General features: G+C 38.7%; 1 protein-coding gene across 7 annotated transcripts in view; it reads right to left on the bottom strand.

The window, feature by feature from the left end:
- The window catches only part of UBN2 (ubinuclein 2), a 91109-nt gene that overhangs the window by 5262 nt on the left and 62547 nt on the right, over window positions 1–23300 (bottom strand). For 5 of the 7 annotated variants that reach the window (XM_045495828.1, XM_045495834.1, XM_045495832.1 and 2 more), the window contains 4 exons: window positions 20538–20769; window positions 20015–20104; window positions 16592–16768; window positions 6412–6969 (listed from right to left, as the gene is read on the bottom strand). The exons of 1 other annotated variant lie outside the window; for it this stretch is intronic. In XM_045495828.1, coding sequence (XP_045351784.1) covers window positions 16719–16768; window positions 20015–20104; window positions 20538–20769 — 372 coding nt within the window. In that variant the 3' untranslated portion in view covers window positions 6412–6969; window positions 16592–16718. Of the gene's footprint in view, window positions 1–6411; window positions 6970–16591; window positions 16769–20014; window positions 20105–20537; window positions 20770–23300 lie in introns of those variants that run through there. One more of the 7 variants, XM_045495829.1, reaches the window with a different exon arrangement.

Raw genomic sequence — 23300 nt, 5'->3', positions numbered from 1 at the left:
ATATCAAGTGCTGGCAAGGATGCAGAGAAATTTAAGCTCTCACATATTGCTAGTAGGAGTGCAAAATGTTTCAGCTACTGTGGGAAACAGTTTTGTGGTTCCTCAAAAAGTTACACAGAGTTACCATATGGCCTCTTAGGTACACACCTGAGAGAAGTGAACACATACATCCACACAAAAACCTGTCCAGTGGTCCCCCTTCTCCGCAATTTCAGTCACCCACGGTCAACCATGGGCTGGAAGCAGGTGATCTGCCTTCGGACACAGAGTCAGAAGGTGAGGGGTAGCCTAATGCTATGCTACACTGCCTACGTCATTCACCTCACTTCATCTCATCATGCAAGCATTTGGTCATCTCCCGTCACCACAAGAAGGGTGAGGGCGGTGCAATAAGATATTTTGGGAGAGAGCATCTTCACATAACTTTTATTACAGTATATTGTTATAATTGTTCTATTTTTAGTTATTATTGACAATCTCTTACTGTGCCTAATTTACAAATTCAACTATCATCAGTACGTATGCATAGGAAAACACATAGGATCTAGAGGGTTCAGTAGTATCCACAGTTTCAAGCATCCCCTGGGGGTCTCGGAACGTATGCCACTTGGATCAGGGGTGGGGTGGGGGAGTATGGTACCTAAATGTTCATAGCAGCATTATTCGCAATATCCAAAATGTACAAACAGCCTACGTGTCTATCAACTGATAAATGGATAAATTAAAAATGTGATATATTCATACAATGGGATATTATTCAGAATATAGATAACTGCGATATCAGGGCAAAACACATCATAAAGAAAAATGAGGGACGTTATATATTGGTGGAAAAAACAGATTAAAGAGATATCACCATAACGAACATATGTGCACCCAATAAAATTCATGATTCCTTGAAAAATCAGTAAGACTGAAGAAAACTGGCAAGACTGAAGGACAAGGGAGAAGATGCGTATAAATGAAACAGAATGCAACAGGAAAACAAAGAAAATGAAGATTATAAGAATGAAAAAATTATGAATACATTTCTCAGAAATTTTCTGGAAGTGCTGATCATGTATCAGGGTTAGGGGGAATGTACTTGCTATAATCCAGTTCACACTTATGATCAGCATTCCCAGAAAATTAGGAATAGAACTTTCTTAACTTCTTAAAATCTATATACCAACAACCTAGAATAAACACCACACTTGAGAAAATTGAGACAAGGAACAAAGATGTCACTTTCACCACTACTGTTTAAATAGTATTAAAGGACCAGTCTAATGCTCTAAGATAAGACAAAAGTGAAAGAATTGGGAAGGGAGATTAAACTGTCATTTTGAAAAGGTTATGTATTGATTTCAGTAATTTCGACACCCGACATGGGGCTTGAATTCACAACCCCAAGATCAAGAGTCGCATGCTCTTCAAGTGAACCAGCCAGGCGCCCTGTCATTTTTTGTAGATGATATGATCATCTTCATTGAAAAGCTAATAAAATCATCAGATGAGTTACTGGAATAGGAGAGTTCAGCAAAGTTGCTGGACACAAACTCGACTTTCAGAAATCAACAGCGTTCCTCGTTACCCACAAAAACCATGAGAGTATCGAATGGAGAAGAATATACCACTCATAAAAGCAACAACTATAAAGTACCTAGAAATCAATACATGAACAATACCTTTACGAAGAAAATTTAAAACTATAAAGTTAATAGAAGAAAGAGCAGGAAAATGTATTTGTGACACAGGGATAGGGAAATATCTCCTAACAAGTGCCTCAACATACATGTAGACAAATAGATCAATTTGACTATTAAAAATTAACATTTTCTGTTCAATTCAGGATGTCCTCCACAAAGTTGAAAGAGGGGTTACAGACTAAAATATCAAGCACACCTACAACTGATAAGAGAGTATTACCTATAACAAAAGGATACAACGCAATCGAATAAGAAGCGGAGATGAACAGGCAATCGGCAGGAGACGGCCTGTAGCCTTTCTTGCAATAACAGGGAATTGGAGGCAACCTAGGTATCCACCTCCAGAGGAACGGGTACGTAGAACGTGGTGGATACACAGTATGGAATACTACGCGGTGATAAGCAGCAACACACAGGATGTACACACAGCAACATGGACAAATTTAAGAAAAGTGAGAAAAGTAGGAAAGAGCAAAATGTATAGGCCCAGACCGTTCGTACAAATGAAATTTGTACACGCACTAAACAGCACTATTTTAGAAGTGAACATGCATAACAAGGGGCACATATCAAGAGGGCACCGATGAGACACAGGGCGCTGGGGACTCAGGAAGGAAGGAGAAGCTGAATGTATCATACAATGAGGGAATGAGTTGTTGTACTGAGTGATGGTGAACCATGTACTATGATTGGAGGCACGTGATTAACGCACTGCTTTGCACGTGAGGTACAATAAGGCAAAAGTAAACTAACACACGACACACACATGGGGTTTGGAAGTGCAGCGGCCACTTGGCCACGAAGGGAGAGCCTGAGGCTGTCAGAGGGCTATCTGTGAAATCTTGGCACTTCGAATGCCAGGGCAGAGACACGGCTAGACGGTGAGGACACCGAATCACTGGGTAAAGCTTCCCCTACTCCAGGCTCACCTCTACACGACTCAGTTCTACGAACCAAAAGATTCTCTTTACTGTTGTGTTTAACAGACTTTACTTTTTCGACAAGTTTCTGGTTACTTTTTAAACCAGGGGTTTGACATCTGCAATCAAAGAATTCTGATATTTATCCACTCCTGTACTGTAAGCTTTTTTTTTTTTTTTTTTTTTTTTTTTTTTAAGAAAGATTAAAAAAAAACACCACTATGGTTTCACCTCTAGAGTTTGGGAAGTTAGGAGAGCAAGAGGAAGTATGAATTTAAGAAGAAAAAAGGCAGAAGAGAGAGAGAGAATAATGTAGCCACCATTAATTAGCTCTTATGTGCTAGGCACTATGCTAGGTGCTTTCCATATCCAGTCTCTTAATTCAACCACACACCCCATCGTTGCTATCATCACTGTGGAAATAAGTTAACAGGCTAAAAGGTAAGCATCTTGTCTAAATTAGTGTCACAGCTTCAGAGCGGGGACTCGTGAACCCATCTAATGTCAGCCTGTTTTCCTTCATGCTATGCCACCTACTAGAAAAAAGATAGTGGGGAAATGGTAAAGGTACAGACACAGGGCACAGAAGAGGTAAATATACAGACAGAAAAAAACAAGCCATGTCAAGGCACACACTGACGAGGAAGGGCCATCGTTTTTGAGGCAAGGACACGCATGACACATCAGAGGGGGCTGTCCTTTGAAGAAACTCATGATCTCCCTCGCGTGTGACTCCACCCTTGGTGTACCCAGAGTCACCTCTTCTGCTTTTATTTCCAATTTTCCAAATTCCTTTAAACAAGAGATTGATTTTCCCAGGCATTTCTCAAAGCTTTACTTGGATGAGAAGCAACGTCAGAGATTCCAGACCCTGACTTTCAAATCTAGGATGTTAGGTCATTACTACCCACGCCAAAACGAACTTCCGTGTGATGTACATACACAGGATGTTACAGTTTGCCTTGTGATAGTAATCTAAGTGCTCATCAATAAAAATAAATACAATAAACCGTGATGATACCGTAAGTATGGAAGACTGTGAGCTGTCAAAAAGAAGAGGACAGACCCCTATGTACTGATGTGGAATGATCTCTGAGACAACTGGAAAAAATGCTAGGTACTGTGCAGCAAAGTACGTATGCTGAATTTATGTTAAAGAGTCAGGTACATATTTATACTTATAGCTGGAGAAAATTCGTAGCAGTGGTTGCTCTGAGGAAAGAAAACAGGGACTATAGCCAGGAAAGACACGCTTTGCACTCTGTATGCCCATGTACTTGGTACTTTTTTTTTTTTTTTTAACCAAGTACAAGGATAATCTTTTCCAAAGAAAATTTTTATTTTAAATCAAGCAGTTCATTGTGCCTTCCCTCCAAGACAGAGCCAATTTGGGGCTCTAGCAGGATCTGAGTAGAAGAAATAAGGTCTTTTCCCTTTTCCCAGTGATGAGACAGGGAAGAGCCTCTTTCCCATTTCTTTCTTTCTTCAACCAAGCCCACCTGTTTGTTTCTTAAAAACAAACCAACAAAAGCCCTTTCTCACATCATCCACGTTTGTTGAAAATACATTTTTTTTTAATTTTTTTTCATCGTTTATTTATTTTTGGGACAGAGAGAGACAGAGCATGAACGGGGGAGGGGCAGAGAGAGAGGGAGACACAGAATCGGAAACAGGCTCCAGGCTCCGAGCCATCAGCCCAGAGCCCGACGCGGGGCTCGAACTCACGGACCGTGAGATCGTGACCTGGCTGAAGTCGGACGCTTAACCGACTGCGCCACCCAGGCGCCCCAGTTGAAAATACATTTAAGTAAAAGGATACAGAACAAGCACTCACACCACGCCTCTGGACTTGGGAGTGTTGGTTTTTCTATTTTTCTGCGCCAGTGTGCATTTATATTTATGTCTGCTCTTTCTTAATGCCTGGATATCTTGGTCATTTCTTATTAAAACTTTTTTTTTACTTAGTACTATTTTTGTTTACTTAACCAAATCCTAACATGGCATTAGGCTGTTTCAATCGTTTACATCACTGTACAGAAATCCTTGTACCATCCATTTCTCCCTTTGAATAAACTTATAAAAGCAAAGTAACTAACTCCAGCACCAATTGGTTCACTTTGCCTTTGAACTCCATCACTAGGAACTGTTCCATGCACCCGTTTCCTAACCAACCACTCTCCTGTGGCAAAGCTCAGGCCTGACACAATTTCTTGCCTACACGGACAGTGTCAGAAGTACTTCCTGCTGCACATATTCCACTATACACCTTTGAAAAACCCCTTCTGGACACTTGGCCCTCGTTCAACTCTGGAAGGCTGGGAGCATTTCTGGATTACTTGTTGGCTCTCTAAAGGTTATTCTGAAATCCTTAACTCCTTGGGCCAAGTATCTTCTTAGAAACTTTTCCAAACTACAGAAATAGTAATAAAACAGAACTAGGTTGAATGATAAAAGCTAACATTTACCTAGTACTTGCTACGCGTCACCGTGCTAGTAAGTGCTTTACATGCCTAATGTTAATTGGAGTTACATGGAAAAAGTCCATGGTCAAAGAAACTCGGGGAAGTTACAGATTTAAAAATATCTTGCTTACAATAACACCTTTAAATATGTTAATATACAAGATGGTGACAACATAGGTGAATGTAGTTGAATAACGATAGATATCTTTAGGGGCTATTACTACCAAGAATCTGCTTTGGCGTATCTGTCTTTAAATATTGTTTTTTAGTGAGGGCATTTGCAGCCTACGCTCTCCCCCATGCATGAGGATCAATCCTTTTAAAAACTCTTCCTCTTAATGATAACGCACCAAAAATATGCGTAAGTAAAAGGAAAAAAACACTCATATAATCACTCTATACTTTGGGGTATATGTCTTTTCTGTATTTTCATGCATATATACATATTCGCTTATAAATGACAAACTGTTGAATTTCTCTCACATGTTGCTTTCTATGTCATCTTTTCCCCACTCTTTCACCAGAGTTCTAAGATTGAATTCTTTTTCTACTCTTTATCTTAATAATATTTTCTCCAGAGGTCTTCTACAAGTAAGGATTGAAAAGGTGATCACTTCTTGTTTGGGGGGTGGGGGGGGTCTTTTTTTTTTTTTTTTAAGTAATCTCTATCCCCAACATGAGCCTTGAACCCATGACCCTGAGATCAAGTTGCACGTTCTACCACCAACTGAGCCAGCCAGACACCCCAAAGATGATCAGTTCTGCCGAATTCCCATATCTACATTTCAAACTTTGACCCTAGTAGTAGTATTCCTTGCTTTCTGTCACACACACACACACACACACACACACACACACACACACACACACCCTATAACCCGGAGGAAGAACCTAGCAAGCCTACATTCCAGGACTTCCACAGTCTGGCTTCTACCAATCCCAGTATACACCTCACACCAGCCTCGTCTATTTCCTGACTCTGCTCGGGACATTCCCCTTTCCTTCTTCCTAGCCAAATCCCAGTATCCTGAGACCCAGCTCAGTGCCATCCAATTGACAAAATCTTCCCAGATCGCTCCAGTCCAATTTCTTCCCTGTTCTGAACTCACATGTCAGGCAGCAATGGACCACACCCTTGTGACAAATTTCGAATTGTTACCTTTTAACTTGTCATGAGATTGCAAAGTGTTTGTCAATACCCTGAAGGTGGGGTCCCTGCCCTTTACTTCTGTATCCGATAGCGCTCAGCACAGTACAATACAGACAACAGATGCTCAACCACTACTAAAAGAATGAGGTATTAAAATCCAAGTTAGCCCAATAATACAACAGACACAAGAGTAATATGTACATTCCTCTTTATTTAATACAACACATAACACATACAAAAAGAAAAAACACTCATGTAAAAGGTCCTGTCACAAAGGATAGACAGGAAACATCTACACGGAATCAAATAAGGCTCCTGCTTTAAAACAGGGATTTGCTAACTATACCTGGAATATGAGCAAGGCTGTTGCAACAAAAAAAAAAAAAAAAAAAAAAAAAAAAAATTTTTTTTCCCTGCACTGAAGGCGTATATCCACGGGGCTGATTTTCTCAATTCACAGATCCACATTTAGGAATGTTTAAGCCCTCTCACATGTCCAGAATTCATCAGGGTTTTATGAAATGTGTGATTATTTTTTGGTTACGAAATTTACCTGTCCTTCTTTCTTCTTAGAAAATAGTGACAAGAGCTCTCTGAAAACTACAGACCGACAAGCCACCCAGAGTTTGGAAAGCTTTGCCACGGAAGTTCAAAGGGTGTGCAGAACCGAGAATGCAAAGGCAAGGTGGCAGTGGGAAGAAGAGTTTAGCTTCTGAGTCATTTCCTGGTGGCCCGCGTCCAATCAAGCACTGGGAAAGACAAAATGGAAACACCTGGGCTCAGTGCAGGGTCGGTAGCAGCAGTTTGGCCATATTCCTGCTCTCCTCAGAGCCGGAAATTAAACAAGCACCAGTTCGTCTCAAAAGAGCCTTATACAAACACACACACATACATACCCACACCCATTCACATGTCATCACCACCCCCTTTTATTTAAATTTATTATTTTTTTTACTAAAATAATACAAAAAAGGGAGACAGGTATATTTACAAAAATCCATGGCTGGTACAGTACATAATTTTTAAGACACACTAAATGCTACAATCTTTCAGGTCCTGAGATTATTACAAATATCAACTCAAAGCTGTGTTCAGGTCCAGTTTTAAAGGAGGAAAAAAAAAATCCCCAAATATTAAGTCACACACTTATTTAAAATACAGTATATCCCTTCAAGTGAGCAAAAACGCACCTCCCTACAAACAAACGCGATACAGTAATCAGTGCCTTTCACCGAGAGGAGCAGCAATTCTTTAGGCTCCTTCCTTCAAGATCGGTTGTGAAACATGTTGGCATCTCTACCAAGTGCGGAGGCGGCTAAGGTAAGAGGAAGATGTGTACCTGGAGGGAAGTTCCTCTACAGAGTGAACGTTCACTGTATAAATAAGTCCTGTTTTTTCCTTCTGTTACCAAACAAAAGTCTCTCCCTTCTCGAAATGCATACCACAAGTGTTGGAAATATGTGCTTACCCAGACTAAAAATCAGAATCTTTATTTCCAATCAGTTATAGCAAATAGGTCTGCAGTTCTGCTATAATTTTACAACTGCAAATAAACTTTCTTGCTTGTAATAAAAGAGAGAAAACACCCATCACTTAGTTACCTTGGTAGACTTTGATTAACATATTGTTTGGGGCACAAAATTTTCACCAGCCAGAGATTTCATTTCCTTTTCTTTTAAGCTTGACAACGTTTAGTGAGCAAAACACGAAGGCAAGCCCCAGATTACATACTCTTCTTAAGAACAGTTTGATATTTTTGATACTTTCTATAATATAATTTTTCAACGACAGCCAACAAAAGGACAGTACAAAGCTTGAATCTTTTCTATGGCTGGCCATAGGTCAGAGGAAATTATCTGTAGGTTGCAAACCTGCCTCTACTGGTGGAAGGGCCCCTTACTTATCAGAAGGTCTCAGACGGGATATGTAATTAATTATGTAGGCATAGCCAGGATTTAAAAAGTTGGCCATCTTTGGCCAATTTTCTAAACTCACTATATAAAAACAGCAATACTTTTATCAGCTGAGAATAACTTCTTTGTCTTTTAATGCCCCTTGCCCAAACCGGGGTCATCCTTGGTAAATTTGCAGGTATGGGAAAGAAAAATCCTATGTGCTGCCACAGGGCACGTCAACCCTGCAAACAGCACACGACAGCCAAAAATGAGGAAAGTTTATGGTTGTGAGGACAGAAAATACAAGGTAGGTAAGACCTGACAAATTAAAGGCAGGTTGTCACACAGAAAAACATGCCAAGTGGCTGGTCTTCGTTACTGCTGACTCTGAAATGTGCTTGGGGGTAGGTGGAGCTGTTAACTTCAAGAACAGAAGTATTTCCAAGTTACCTTGAGGAATAGTTATCTTTTTTGTATTTCAATTAGGTTTCCATTAGTGCTCTATTACAAAATATTTTAAAACTAGATTTAAGGTAAAATAGAATTATATTATTATTAGCAAAATGGGAGAAAATAATGGGCAGAGTCTTCTGAGGAACATTAAAACTGGCAAGAATTTATATGGCCTGTGTGACTCAGACCTTTGCAAAAGTAGGTTTATTCCAGAGGCGGTATGAAAATAAGCAAGGAAGAGTATTAGGAGAAATAAGAGCCCTTGATAAAAGTCTGCATCTTTTTTGAATAACCTTGAAAAGTATCAAGAGGAGGCCATGAATTACAGCTACCACACTGTGTAGTAGGAGAGTAATCTAGTTTTTAATACAAGGGAGAAGAGAAAAAAAAAATTCCAGTCACCAGTGATGATTCCAAATCCTGGAAATACAGACCCCCTTAATTATACTACCGAGATTTCTGGAAGTATTCTTGACCTGTTTGGGAAACAGTTCAGAAAACTGCTAACCTATTCTAAATAGAAATAGGTAAGAAAGACTGAGAAGTTCAAGAATTACAGTATGAGGAAATTAAATAAAGGTCACAAATAGCTACTTTCGAGCAAACAGTACTTTGGGAGCATCTGAGAAAAATGTCATTTACTGTCAAGTTGTTCAAAAACAGTCTGATTAAACTCCTCTGAGTTCCTGTCTGAGTCTGTGCTAGGATATAAACAGTCTCCTGGACGATGCCTGTACTGTAGTCTTCCCTTCTGAATTCAGTGGAGACACAGGAAAGATGGGCCAGGTGAGTGAGAAAAGGAGGTGAAAGTCTAACCTTTCTGCTCCAGACTCTTGACAACATGCAAGTGATATTCTAGTGTAGCAACTAGCTGATGAAATGGTTAACTTAAGAGCTCAAACTAGAGGTAAGAAGAATGAGGAAAGAAGGAATTCAACATTAAATATTCAAAGCTATTTTTAATTAGAGTCTGACCAACTGTTCAGCTCTATAAACCTGAACACTATGCCACAGAATCTAAAACGTTCTCAGAACTGAACACTGGGACTATTTTATCTTAACAACCCAAAGACACTCCATGATTCTAACTACAGTTTTGCACCAGTAAAAGGATCTGTACTTAAGTTTTTGAATATAAAGTTCACATTTTAGGATAGAGGAACACACAAAATATCTCTGTGTTATACTTCTGTTAATTTTCCCTAGAGGAACAAACACACATTCAACAAAACCCTTATGCCTTATTTCTTTGGGTAGAAGTCATTTAACATCTATTATCTGAAGCATGGAAAAAGAGGGAAATGTGGAAAATAAAGAGTACGTTTATCTGCATAGCTGATATTTAGAGGTTACTAACTAAGGCCTTGTCTGGAAAAAGCAGTAAACAACCAAAAAGTGATTTTTAAGGAAAAACATCCTATCACTAGATATTAAATGGGCCTTGGCCAGTTGTGGGAATTAACCCAGATGCTCGGTCTGCTTGGGCATGGTGCTTTCTCTTGACTCACTTGAGCTGGATAATTTCTTCCTTACGGTCTACATTCTCCTTCCTGACCCTGAATCTGTGCTATAATTTAATTCTGCACACACTCTCTAATAATTGTTGCTTAGCATTTAGCCCTAACTAAAAATGCAGCATCCATTTTTTCCCGTTGTTGCTGTTGTTTGAAACGATAAAGGAAAATTGTAAGCATCACTACTTAATATGCCAGGATGGAAAGTGGAATAAAATGACCTTCGTTTCTTCCTTAGAGATGAGCAAAAACCGGTTTCCTTCTACCCCCACCCTTCCCACCCGTGTCCCAGCTAAGAAGTGAATCCTGCCTCCCCTCTCCCCATTCTTCTGTAACCTGAGTGGCAGATGACTCCGCCTCCGTCGTGGGTGGAAGGAGACTGAATTACACAGAGGTCGCCGGGCTAACGGTACACCCAGCTGACTGCGTGTAGCGCCTGCTCCTTCAGGGCAAAGCCAGAGAAGCCAGTAGTGACATGAACAGTACACAATCTCTGATTTACAAGAATGAGGAGTTGTCCATTCCTGCTTAGAAGCTAAAAGCTTAGCTTTCCATCACCAAACAAGTGCTCTAAGGAAAGCAGACTGAGAAGATGGAAAAGTGAGACGGAAAAAACTTTCAGGATCATTTATCAACTTCAGTAGCCAATCACCCAACCTTTACCTAGCTGCAGCTCCACGGCCTTGGCAAAAATCACACATGTATTAACACCATAAAAGGCTAAAAAAGAAAATCTACTTACAATTAAGCAACTCAGTGTTATTCCCCCTCCCCACTTATTAACCTGAAACTAACCATTTTCATCCCACCACAAATATGTTTAAATAATATGCATCTAAATTAGAATTCCAGTGACTCTTCTTTAAACTTAAAAATCATATGGTGCTTTTTATACCCATCATGGGGACACATTTTTTAGCCTCTGCGGGAAGATGGTGATACTTTTTAAATCTATAGGACATTTTAGAAAAACTCAAAGTATTTTTGAAATAGTAAAGTCTCTGATATCCCTGGGAGGTAGGTGAATATTATTATACCCAATTTTCGAATGGGTAGTCTGAGGCACGAAGGTTAAATGATATTCCCCCTGTTAAATATAGTAATTCAAGAATGACTCGCCTGAACTGAGGCTGCCAGATAAGCGCTGTGCTCTCAGGTAGCGCTACCAGGAGCCACTGCTTTCTTGTTCGCCACCCGTCTCCTCTTCCCAATTAAAATGTCTTTAAAAGGGGGCACTTATTAGATATATTTGTACTGGGCTTTGAGGATTGGTTCAACTTAGTCTCCCTTAATGTATCATACCTGTTTTTAACAAGAAACAGATGAATCTTAGATACTGAAAATTAGGCCAGTTTGTTCAAGGGAGAAATCTAAATAACCATAAAATCAGAGTAAGCCAAATGTAATTATCTGGCAAATAAAAAGAAAACTGAAGATCTCTCAAGAATGCTATAGGTTATATGAGTGTTTACATGAGTATCTGAAGTCTTTCTGAGTTTATTAACCTTTTCACAGATATGCAGCTATATGAATTCTTCAAAAATAATTTCCCAGAGAAAAATCTGATGCACGTTTAATGTTGACAAAGTTGCCATCTTTGTTCAAAACTTATTCAGATACAACACCAAGCTTCTGACTCTGGCTGCCCATGTCTTTAGTCTTGCCTGCCATAACTTGATAAGTGCTCCTTATCAACTTGACCCACAAAAGACTGTTATTCCAATGCTTTCTCCAATAGTACTCATGCCAAGTTTGAAGGGCACAGAGCAGTGGGTTACATCCAGGATGGGCAATGAGTCCACTAAATTTATTTTACTTGAAATAAATGACTTATTATATTTAGGCATTTTTGTTAACTTCTACAAACAGATACTCAAAGGGGGAAGATAGCATCTTGTATAAAGACAGTTTCCCAATCTACCCATTTGAATTGACTAAAACAATGGAATAAACAAGCCAGAAATTTTGCAAACACTGAAAGGAGTGTGTTTGGAAAGGATGCGATGGTACAGCAGCTACTAGTTATACACACACACACACACACACACACACACACACACATATATATGTATATGTATATATATGTATATGTATATATATGTATATATATGGGTATGTATATTACATATGTATACATATATATGCATGTATGTATCTTATACATATATCCTTATACTTATAAAACAAAAAAAGGAAGAATAATATTACAGCATGACATGATGTTGGCAAGTATGAGATTCTTCCTCCTGAATCCCCTAACTTATTAGCCTGTACTTTAGGATATCTGAGAACACTTTCAAGAGGGGGAAAAAGAAAGAAAAAAAAGGCACTTAACGAAGACAAAGGCCTGAATTGAGCGTGTTTTAGAGGAATAAGCATTTTACCAGAGCTAAGAAATGATTTACAGAGAGTTAAACTTTTCCCCTTAAATTTTATAAAATAAAATTGCAGAACATGTTTGTAATCATTTACCTACTACTGCATTTTTCTTCTGCTTATTACAAAAGCAAAAAACATAACAAAACAATCATACATGCACAAGAGAAAGTAAAAGTGCCCCTTTTGAGAACATATGGTCAGCAGAAACTATAGTGCTGAAGCACAAGGGAAAGTTCTCAAGTTTGGCCTGATTATAGATTTTTCTCACTCTTCTATTTCTAATTTAAAACAAAGCAAAACAAAACATCAACGAACCAAAAAGGCAAACATAAATTCAAAACCTAAGTGATAATAAAAAGAATACAGGGACCAACCAGTGTGCTTTTACGGTACACTCCTAAAATAAAGTATCCTAACTCTATACATGGGTCAAGTTATATGACAAAACCTCCTAGAAATGAAGAACTGTAAATTAGATTAAAATCGACCAATACAGGCAAAGTTCATGTTACAAATGTAGCAGCAAATATGATAGATAACTGGAGTTCTAAGAGATGATCCCAAGGGACATAGAGTTCTCACAATCAATGGCAGTTTGATTAACAGCAGAATTTCCATTTCAGAAAACGTCTTGAACCAAGTAGAGGTGGAAAAGGGAGTGGTAAGGGCAACCGGAACAGACTAGACGTGTCTGCCCTTTCCAACCCTGGGTAGTAAACAATTTAGATCTGCTTTGGAGGGGGTGGGGTGGGGTGGGGTGGGGTGGGGTGGGGTGGGGTGGGGATCCTGGGTTAAAAATCTTTCCCAATAAGTTGTTTTCAAACAGGTGTCAAACCCACAGTATCCAAACATGTATGTGCCCGGTTCTTCCTCCTACCTCGGTGATGCAATACACCCTATTCAACTTCTAGGATATAAAAAAATGTAATTTGGGCTAACAACATCCATCAAAGGGGTGGCAGGCATGACAGAATGTACTAACACAATCCTCTGATTTCCTCAGAATATCGGGATTTTGTGACTTCAGATTAACTTCACTTCTTTTTCCAAAACGTTTTTCTTCAGGCTGTTTTAGAACCACGATTTCTTTTACACTTGGATTTGAGAAGCATGTGAGAAAGAATTAGAATTGAGTTATACTGGAATTATTGCTTGCATTGACTTTGGAGGCTCTGAATGAGCTTGACACTTTGCTCCCAAACAGTCTCCAACTGAGGCTCAGCACTGCTATCTCTGAAGACAACTCTGCTGACCGTTATTGCTTGTGAATACTGAGGATTAACTTGTATGTACAGTAACAGCTTATACATCAGTGAAGGCAATTTAAAATACACGACAGTTGAAAACAAAACAGCTTAATTTTCCTGAATCAAGAATCCCGCTGAGTGGGACATAATTAAGTGTGCTGATTATTTTTGCATTGGGATGTTGCTAATGCTCTTCAGAAATACACATTGCTCTATATCCTTTCCAATTACTCACCGTTTTAAAAAATAACACGATTTGACTTTTAAGTGCAAAAATACAGTATGAGTCACAAGTCTCTGTGCTAAAAAATAACCAATTTATATGGTTGTATTTAGTAAGAAAAACTGTAAAGACAGGCACCCATAAAGTATGGACACCATTTTCAATGTTATGATCTAGAAAAGAAACAGTTCTGTATTTACATCTAGGAGCTCTCTGGTCATACTTATCTATTAAGAAATATAAAGATGTTTGTTTCATTTGTACAACATAAAAGGGTCGTCTTGATTGAAATGGACGAAAGTTAGTGAAAATGTGGTTGGGGGCTGAGTGGGGGGACCAGGTAGCAGTCCTCAAGGAATCAAGAGTGAAGAGAATAGAATATCATCTCCATATATATGGACTTTTCAGAGCCAAGAGCCTTCAGACAATTTTAATGGTTAGTTATAAAATAATACTTGGGGGGAAGAATTGATAATCCTGTTCTTCTCTAATGACAACCAAGAACTGTCAGGGATCTTCACGTAGCATGATTCAGAACTGATGGATTTAAGAAACCGAAATTATTCCCTGACTTACATTAGTAATGAATTTATATATAAATAAATCTTCATATGCACACAGATGAACACGTACACAATTATCAGCAGGAAGAGAGATTAGTATGCACTGTGACTTCTCTCCTGGTGGGGGAAGTAAAACAAAGGCTACTGCTTCCCAAAGGAAAACTCCCATAGAGTATTAGCAAAGACTTCTTTTTCCAAATTAGATAAAGGCAACAGGTATACTACACTCGAATAACTCAAGAATTGGGTAAGCTTCCCTAATTTAAAAAAACAAACAAACTTTAATTAAACATATTCGATTCAAGTCAAGCCTCGCTGCAACATCCCAATATCCTTCCAACTGGGGTTGATACAACATTCTTATGTTTTACTGGTAAACTAAATTCTTAGGGGCAAGTAATTATATCAGTGATTCCTTTGAAATAATCCTTTCCCCTTACTGTAAAAAGTTCTTGGAACTAAAGCTTTCAGTTACTTATTAACTTGTTGCTATGAAGCAAGCCAATGTGACTTTGAAGTCAAAATATAGGTATACAGATCTGAACAGATCTGTGGTAATTTATTCACAGTCCTATAGGCTATTTGGGACTTGTGCTTGTAAAAGGAAAAAAGGGCCAGGTTAATACACTTATTTGAAGAAATGTAAGGGTATAGGGTGACTTGTAATGAAAAAAGATGCAAATCTTGCTACTATCAATTTCATGCTGTTTTTTAGGTTAGTCTATTGTTATAAATGGATCAAGCTTACACCAATCATGGGTATAGTTTGAAAACATTCAGAAGCCTAAATAGGGAGAAAAGGAGACAAGACCAAAGGTGAGGGGAAAAAAAAAGAAAATCAAATCAAATATATTCAAAAAGAACCATAAATTTCTCCCTTAACATCCTTTGTTGAGTATGTATTTGCATAAGGAAGCTATAAGAACTAAGCAGTTTTGTTATCCCGTTATCTGCAGCTTTACTCACATATCAATATTCTCAGTAAATATTAATAAAGCTTTAAGATCCCAAATGCTCCAAATCAATTTCACTACACTGGATATAGGGAGTAAAAATACACTGTGATTGTTATAAAAAATAATCCCTTATACACATAATGATCCTAATGTAATTCCTCCCTTTAAAATACTATCTTAAAAATTCCAAAAATATATATATGCCATTTGAATGACCAACGAAGAGGCATGTGTAGTACACACTCACGCCTGTCTCTGTCAACAATTAAGAATCACCTGAAGTACCACTAGCTACAAGACCAGGAGAAGCTGTGAACCGAGGTGCGGCTGGGGAAGTTTACAGTTCAGGGTGTTGGGCCTGCAGGGGCTAGGAGCACCGAAGTCGCAGCCCTACGTCAAAGATCCCCATTTCTGAAGAGTCACATTTTAACATCAAGAATGGAAGTAAGAATTAACCAGTCAATACCAGATGCACAAATCACCTGAAGGAGAGTTAAGTACCTGCTTCTGAATGGAAGATGAAACTGACCCTTTTACAAAAAGGGGACATCTAAGTTTGTCTGTTAAGAGCAACAGGCTCAATTTCTTCACTTTTAAAAATCTTGATGATTTAATAATATGTATCACTGTGCTAAAATAACTTTCCTGAAACATCTTTAGTCCACTGATTTACATGGGGGGTTGCTACACACTGGAGAAGATTCAAGTTTGTTCAGGACTTGTGAGAGTACAGTATTTCCTCAGCTACTGTCTGGATCAAACACAGGGTCATTAATTTTGTTGTGTGGCAAATTTGCTGCATAGTCCACTCAGATCAACATGATTGTTACTCCTGACAAACTGGCCTAATTCCAGATAGACTGCCTTTTATTATGCGATTATGTCTACAAGTGTTCAGATCCAACCCCCAGGATGGATGGAGTTTACCCAAATCCTCAGATTCCTTCTTTCTCCCCCGGGGAAAAAAATCAAATTTGTACTTCTGTGGGTTTGACAACTGAGTCTCTTTCAAGTCAGTTAATATGGTCACTTTGTCTTTCTTTAGAGGAGACCACAGGTCACTAACTTTGCACGAAAGCATTTCTTCCTCCTGCACCTGGCTTGACTCAAGTAATGTTCTCTTTTCTTTTTTCCTCCTCACCACAGTGCTTGGGACGAGAGAATGTAAACATCGACAGAACAGCAGCCCTATGACCACATGAGTACTTTCCCATCAGGTAGATTCCATCAGCCAGCTGAGTGTCTCATCTCCATTGCTCGCTGGGAAGTCACTGAGATTTCCGTGGTAATTTAGTGTCCCCTTTACTTTGGCCTCCATCTGAGAAAAGAGATGTTTAATTGGGCTGTGTCGGTGTGTTATAAAAATACATATTAAAAGCAAACAAAGCAATGAGAACAATTAACGTTTAATTTCCACGCGAAATGACACTGCTAAAAAAGATAACCTTTAATAATTTACATGCTATGCATGGCATTACAGAGGTTGAGAAACATGAGAACTCAACAAAAAAGATCCTCTTAAGTCAAATGGCTGTGGTTCGATTGGTTTTCAGTTGAAATACTATTATTATCCACCTCAGAACTCACTGTGTCAAATGCTATGAGGATCACAAAGGAACATAAAAGACATAATCCCCACCTTCAAGGAACCTACCACATCTTTTGATCCCTTTAGAAGACTAAGTCAATTTCATTTTCTTGCAAGTGAAATTAAATTCCCTGCCATGACATAGCATTTGATAATTAATTCTCGATTATTTATGTAAATAAATGGGATACACTGGTAGTGAAAAATCCAGCTGAGTCTTTGTTTTGGTCCTAACCTGGCAAAAGTTGTAAGTGATAGGTAAGTCTGCTAACTGGGAACGGTTTCTAGTTTTACATGTGTGTGTGTGTTTTTTTTTTAACGTTCATTTATTTTTCAGAGAGAGAGGGAGAGAGAGAGAGCGCGAGCAGGGGAAGGGCAGAGAGAGAGGGAGATACAGAATCCAAAGCAGGCTGTAGGCTCTGAGCTGTCAGCACAGAACCTGACGCGGGGCTCGAACTCAAAACCATGAGATCATGACCTGAGTCAAAGTCGGATGCTCAACTGATTGAGCCACCCAGGTGCTCCTTACATATGGTTTTTAACTTTTAATTGGGAAAATGTTGATTATTGTATGTATTTATTTATACACTGATTTATTTCTTAAATTTTAGTTAGTTGATTACTCTATTTAAAATGGGCAAGACTAGGGGCGCCTGGGTGGCGCAGTCGGTTAAGCGTCCGACTTCAGCCAGGTCACGATCTCACGGTCCGTGAGTTCGAGCCCCGCGTCGGGCTCTGGGCTGATGGCTCGGAGCCTGGAGCCTGTTTCCGATTCTGTGTCTCCCTCTCTCTCTGCCCTTCCCCCGTTCATGCTCTGTCTCTCTCTGTCCCAAAAATAAATAAACGTTGGAAAAAAAAAAAAATGGGCAAGACTAGAACCCAGTGACCTTAAGAGCCAACAAAATATAGAGAAAGTTTAACAAGGTACTGCCTTAGCAAGGACAATGAAGCCTCCCACTCCTAAGCCTGAGAGAAAAAGGCAGGGGGAGGCATGAATGGCAGAGACACACAGGTGAAAAGGAACAAATTGCTGTATTACAAGATCAACCTTAAGGCTAGAGGAGACCATATGTCACACTGCTAGGTTCATTCACGTGGTATCTAAATTACTCTGGTAAAACATAAAACAAAAAACTGCCTCTATTGAAGAAACTGCCTCTGTTGTATCAATGAGAGAGGATGATTGTTTCAAAAGCTGTATAAATAGGACACTATTAAAATAACTTTGGTGACAACATCTAAGGAATTGGTTTTTCCATTCATAATGAGATATTATGTACTTGTGTTTGCAGAGAGAATGATTTGACCTAAGGTATGATTAAATTCATAAAATGGCAAGGAAGGATTGTGCTCAAAGCAGCTTTGGGAAACTACAAAATAAAATACTCATATTAACTGGACTGTGAGATTGTCTAGACCAAGGTTTGGCCCAAGGGCCAAATGTGGCCCACCACTACTTTAAAAAGTTTTATAGGAACCCAGCCACACTCATGCTACATATTTATCTATGGCTGTTTTCGCACTAGAATGGCGGAGTTGAGTAGTTGTGATAAAGACTACATGGCCTGCAAAGCTGAAAATATTTACTGTTGAGGCCTTTACAGAAAAAGTTTGTATTATATATAAAATGAATATAGAGAAGTTATATTCATTCTCTCAAGGAGCTTGATCTTATGAAGCATGAGATCATGACCTGAGCTGAAACCAAGAGCTAGACACTTAACCAACTGAGCCACGCAGGTGTCCCTCAAAGATCATTTTATTTATTTTTTTAAGTTTATTTATTTATTTCTTTGTTGAGAGAGAGAGAGAGGAAGAAAGAGAGGGACAGAGAAAATGAGCAGGGAAGGGGCAGAAAGAGATGGGGACAGAGGATCTGAAGCAGGCTCTGTGCTGACAGCAGAGAGCCCAACAGAGGGCTCAAACTCACAAACTGTGAGATCACGACCTGAGCTGAAGTCGGATGCTTAACTGACTGGGCCACCCAGGTGCCCCTTCAAAGATCATTTTAAATGCAGTGGCCAAAAAGAATAGTGAGATCGCAGTCAACCTGCAAAGTTAGGAGGCCAGTTGAACACTTATTTCTGTTCAAAAGATCCTGAAAATGGCCTTCAAGAATAGTATCAGCAGTCTACTGAGGTCGACTGCTGTTGAAAACAATAACCTAGAGGTCAACATGTTATGTCCAATGTCCACTATCTAATTTCAGAGTGATCTAGCTGGGCTGCAAGTGTGTAACGCATACAGTTTGGAGGGTATTAACTGAATTACTGCTAAAAGGCAGAAAAGGTATCAAGTCAGACTTCCCAGATTTGTATCTCAGATCACTTACTACTGTATCATCTTGGGCAAGTTGCTTATCTCTAATTCAGTTTCCTGATCTATAACAATGGGGATTGTTACCAGCACACTCTCAGGTGCTGTAAGGATTAAATTAGCTAATACATGTCAGTAGTCACAAGACTAACTGGCACTTAGTAAACCTTCAAAATGTGAACTATTGCAACTACTGGACATGACTTTTGTACACTGTTTTATGAATCCTCTTCTTCGTTATCATTTCAATATAACAAATACCTTCAAAATGTTTTCTTCAGGGGCGTATGGGTGGCTCGGTGGGTTCAATGTCCTACTCTTGGTTTCGGCTCAGGTCATGATCTCACGTTCCTGAGATCAAGCCCCATGCTGGGCACCGTGCTGGGTGTGGACCTTGCTTAAGATTCTCTCTGTTCCCCTCTCTCTGCCCCTCTCCTACTCGTGCTATTCTGCTCTCAAAATTTTTTTTCTCCACATGTAACAAAAGGTCTCTTTACCGATTTCCTCTCCTTACAAGGAGTTTGTTGCTAATGAGGATTCAGTCATGTGAAATCTGTTTTTTCCAACTTTTGTCATCCCATTTAGTTTCCAGAGATGTTTAATCCAATCTATATATCTATATAAATATTATGAGATGAAAAAAATAGGTGGCTTTCTTACCATTGAATGTTTGCTGTAAATGTGTAGGCAGAGGTGAGTGGGAAAGTGTTGCTGCATGCTGAGCTCCTGGCTGTAAACCCTTTAGTAAATCTGAGAGAAAAACAGAATTGTCAGTGATCTTCTTCAATCTAACACTTAAGCCCTCTTAGATAAAAAATGAAAATAGTTTAATTTATATAACGTTAAGCATAGCCCCTGATTTCAAAGTCCTCCTTAGAGTACATACATTGAAAAAATGTACATATATAAATACGTACATGCAAATAACTCAGCAAATTTGACTGCCTCTTATAAATTTCATTAAGATAGCAATGTGGTATAGATGGTTCATTTAAGAACTGTAAATAAATTCTGAATCCACCAATTTGATTTATTCTATATAAATGAAATTAAACTGCATTTCTTAAAGAAAATTCTGTAATCTTCACTAACTCCAAATGGACTACTCTCAATCAGTATAAATTCATGAGTTTTCCCGTTCTGTCAAACTACGTAGGCAAGTAACTAAAAGAGCCCCACTTACTCTGAGTTAGGCTATGGTGGAAAGCGGCTGAGGTAGATCCCGAGGTGGTTGTCACTCCAGCTGTGTCCGTTCCAAAGCCAAGTAGCTCCAAGGGAAACTGGAAGGGCATGGTCACTGGAACAAGGCCACCCAGCATCCCAAAAGGAGTCACATTTTGATTTGTTACAGACAAAGGTGATGTCATGAGAGTCAGAGGTGAGGCATTAGCCAATAATGATGCTCCTGCTGTGGACTGCAGAAACCAGGGGTCAAAATACATAAGAAATCAAATCTTTAACCTGAATTGATTTATTGTATTTAATATCCTCATGGGCGCAAGACTGTGTCCTAACTATACTCTAACAGAAACTTCATGAGACAGAAAATAAAGACCGAGGTGAAAAGTATATTTCTAAGAGCTACCATATTGGTTTTGGAAATAATTCTCTACTCAGCTCTTCATCACCAGTTTAGACTCCTTGACTTATTTTAATGTCTATATTAACACGTCTTTCTCACCTCAGACTTCTACTTTTGCTTCTAAACCCTAGATCTGAGCCACTCACTAGCCATTAATTTCATTCAATTTCAATATGATCTTTGAAAATGACCGGTAATTTCATTGTTTTACCACCTTCCTGACACAATCCTCATGGTTATTGTTCCAGACTAGGATTCTCTCAGAGCCCCTAATGCAATACCCTCTGCTTTCATCATAAAGCCTTAAAGAAATGAGGCCATCCCAGATGTTCTTCCTCATCATTAGCCTTACCTGTCTCTTCTCCAAGACTAACCATCTGACCATGCCATGAATCCCACCTATGCAGAACTTTCTGGTACAAATATCTAGTATTACGCCTTTCCCCATGTTTCCTCTGCTTTGTCACATACAGAGTCCTCATGTTTTTGTTTTTTTGTTTTTGTTCTGTTTTGTTTATAACCACAGCTATCCCTGGCTCTTCCTCAACCCCTAGAAACAACCTGACTTATTTGTACTCCTTTTGTTATCAAACTTACTAAATGATACCCTCCATTTCCATATTATTTAGTTTCTCCTTAACCCCTGAAAGCTGGTTTCCATTTTCACTACTTTTCTCAACCTAAGACTCCTTAAGGTAAAAAGGTGTTTTAATACTCCTCTGCCTGGGCTTTGATGCCATGTTTATGAAAAACACATTTAAATCTGAAATATGCAAGCAGTAATTAGCTTTCACTGAGAAATTAAATATACTTCATTAAGCTAATTTAATTCTTTGAACAATTTTCTTTTTTTTTTTTTTTAATTTTTTTTTTTTTTTCAACGTTTATTTATTTTTGGGACAGAGAGAGACAAAGCATGAACGGGGGAGGGGCAGAGAGAGAGGGAGACACAGAATCGGAAACAGGCTCCAGGCTCTGAGCCATCAGCCCATAGCCTGACGCGGGGCTCGAACTCACGGACCGTGAGATCGTGACCTGGCTGAAGTCGGACGCTTAACCGACTGCGCCACCCAGGCGCCCCAACTTTGAACAATTTTCTATTCAGCAATAATCTGTCCCCATTTTGACTTTCTTTTCTATATGTACTTATTAACAAAAATTACAGTAAAATTTTTTCAGTATCAGATATTATTATAGTTTCTGCAACTGTGAATTTTCTTTTGTAGTCTTATCTTTACCGATTCTAAGTTTCCCTGGCCAAAAATTTTACGATTCTAAATTTAGTCAACAAAACTGAATTCTTTGAATATTTTTTAGTCAGTAATCAATGTTAACTATTATCAGGTTTATCTCTGTGTTAACTACTCTTGCAGTAAACATTACTAATTAATAAAGGGGCTGATCTATTTCTTAGTTAATCCATGAAAAATCCATGTAAATGATCTCCCCATACTTATATGCCAATAACATATATTGATACACCAAATGTTCCATGCCAGTGCTAAACAAAAAATGAAGAATATCCTCAAGAAGGCTTCAATTCTAGTTTTACAACTCTTTCTCCAACAGCCTTCCCTTCTCTTCTTTGTTAGCTCTCAAACTTACATCCATAGTTCTGACTTCGTCACAGTTTCAATCTTGTAAATCTAAAAGCTCAGTGAGGAATGTCACTTGGATATGGAACACTCATCAACCACAACTGAACTCATCAGCTCCTGCAATCATGCGACCCCACCCTATTTGTCAACGGCTATCATTAATAGTCTCATTCTTTCTCAACACTCAGGCTTGAAACCTTAGTTTTTAGACATCATAAAATAACAAGACAAGATGAATTCATTGTCAACATACTCATTCTTTTTCTTAAAAAAAACTTTTTTTTTAAACCACCAGTTCCTCCAACACTTAAGTACAAATCTCCATCATTTTTGCTTGGACTTGGCTATTTTTCTTATTTTCAGGTCTTTCCCTTACTGAGCCAACCATGATATACAAAACAGATACAATTTGAAAGAATTACTAAGTTAGAAATAACGCTTTGAAGCAATTTGGATTGAAGGGATCCTGCATCAATTTAAGAATAAGAGTTCTTTTTTAATCATAATTCTATTGTAATCCCAGGATAATATGGTGCACACACTCCAATACCGTTTGCCCCAAGTAAACCCCGTAGTAAGGAACATTAGATACTGCTAATAAGGAGAACTCAAGCTTTTCTAGAGGAGGCTAACTGAAGTATTAAAATAGCTGGAAAGTGTAAATTAGAGCAACTTCCAAAATTAAGTAACTGAGCAATTGAAAATGATACCACGCCATAACTAACATTTTGTGCTTTCAAAAAACTTTGATATCCACTTTTGTTTC

This window comes from Leopardus geoffroyi, chromosome A2, assembly GCF_018350155.1.
Source record: "Leopardus geoffroyi isolate Oge1 chromosome A2, O.geoffroyi_Oge1_pat1.0, whole genome shotgun sequence".
Taxonomy (NCBI): domain Eukaryota; kingdom Metazoa; phylum Chordata; class Mammalia; order Carnivora; family Felidae; genus Leopardus; species Leopardus geoffroyi.
Note: the sequence above shows the minus strand (reverse complement) of the source record. Positions and strands in the feature narration are given on the sequence as shown.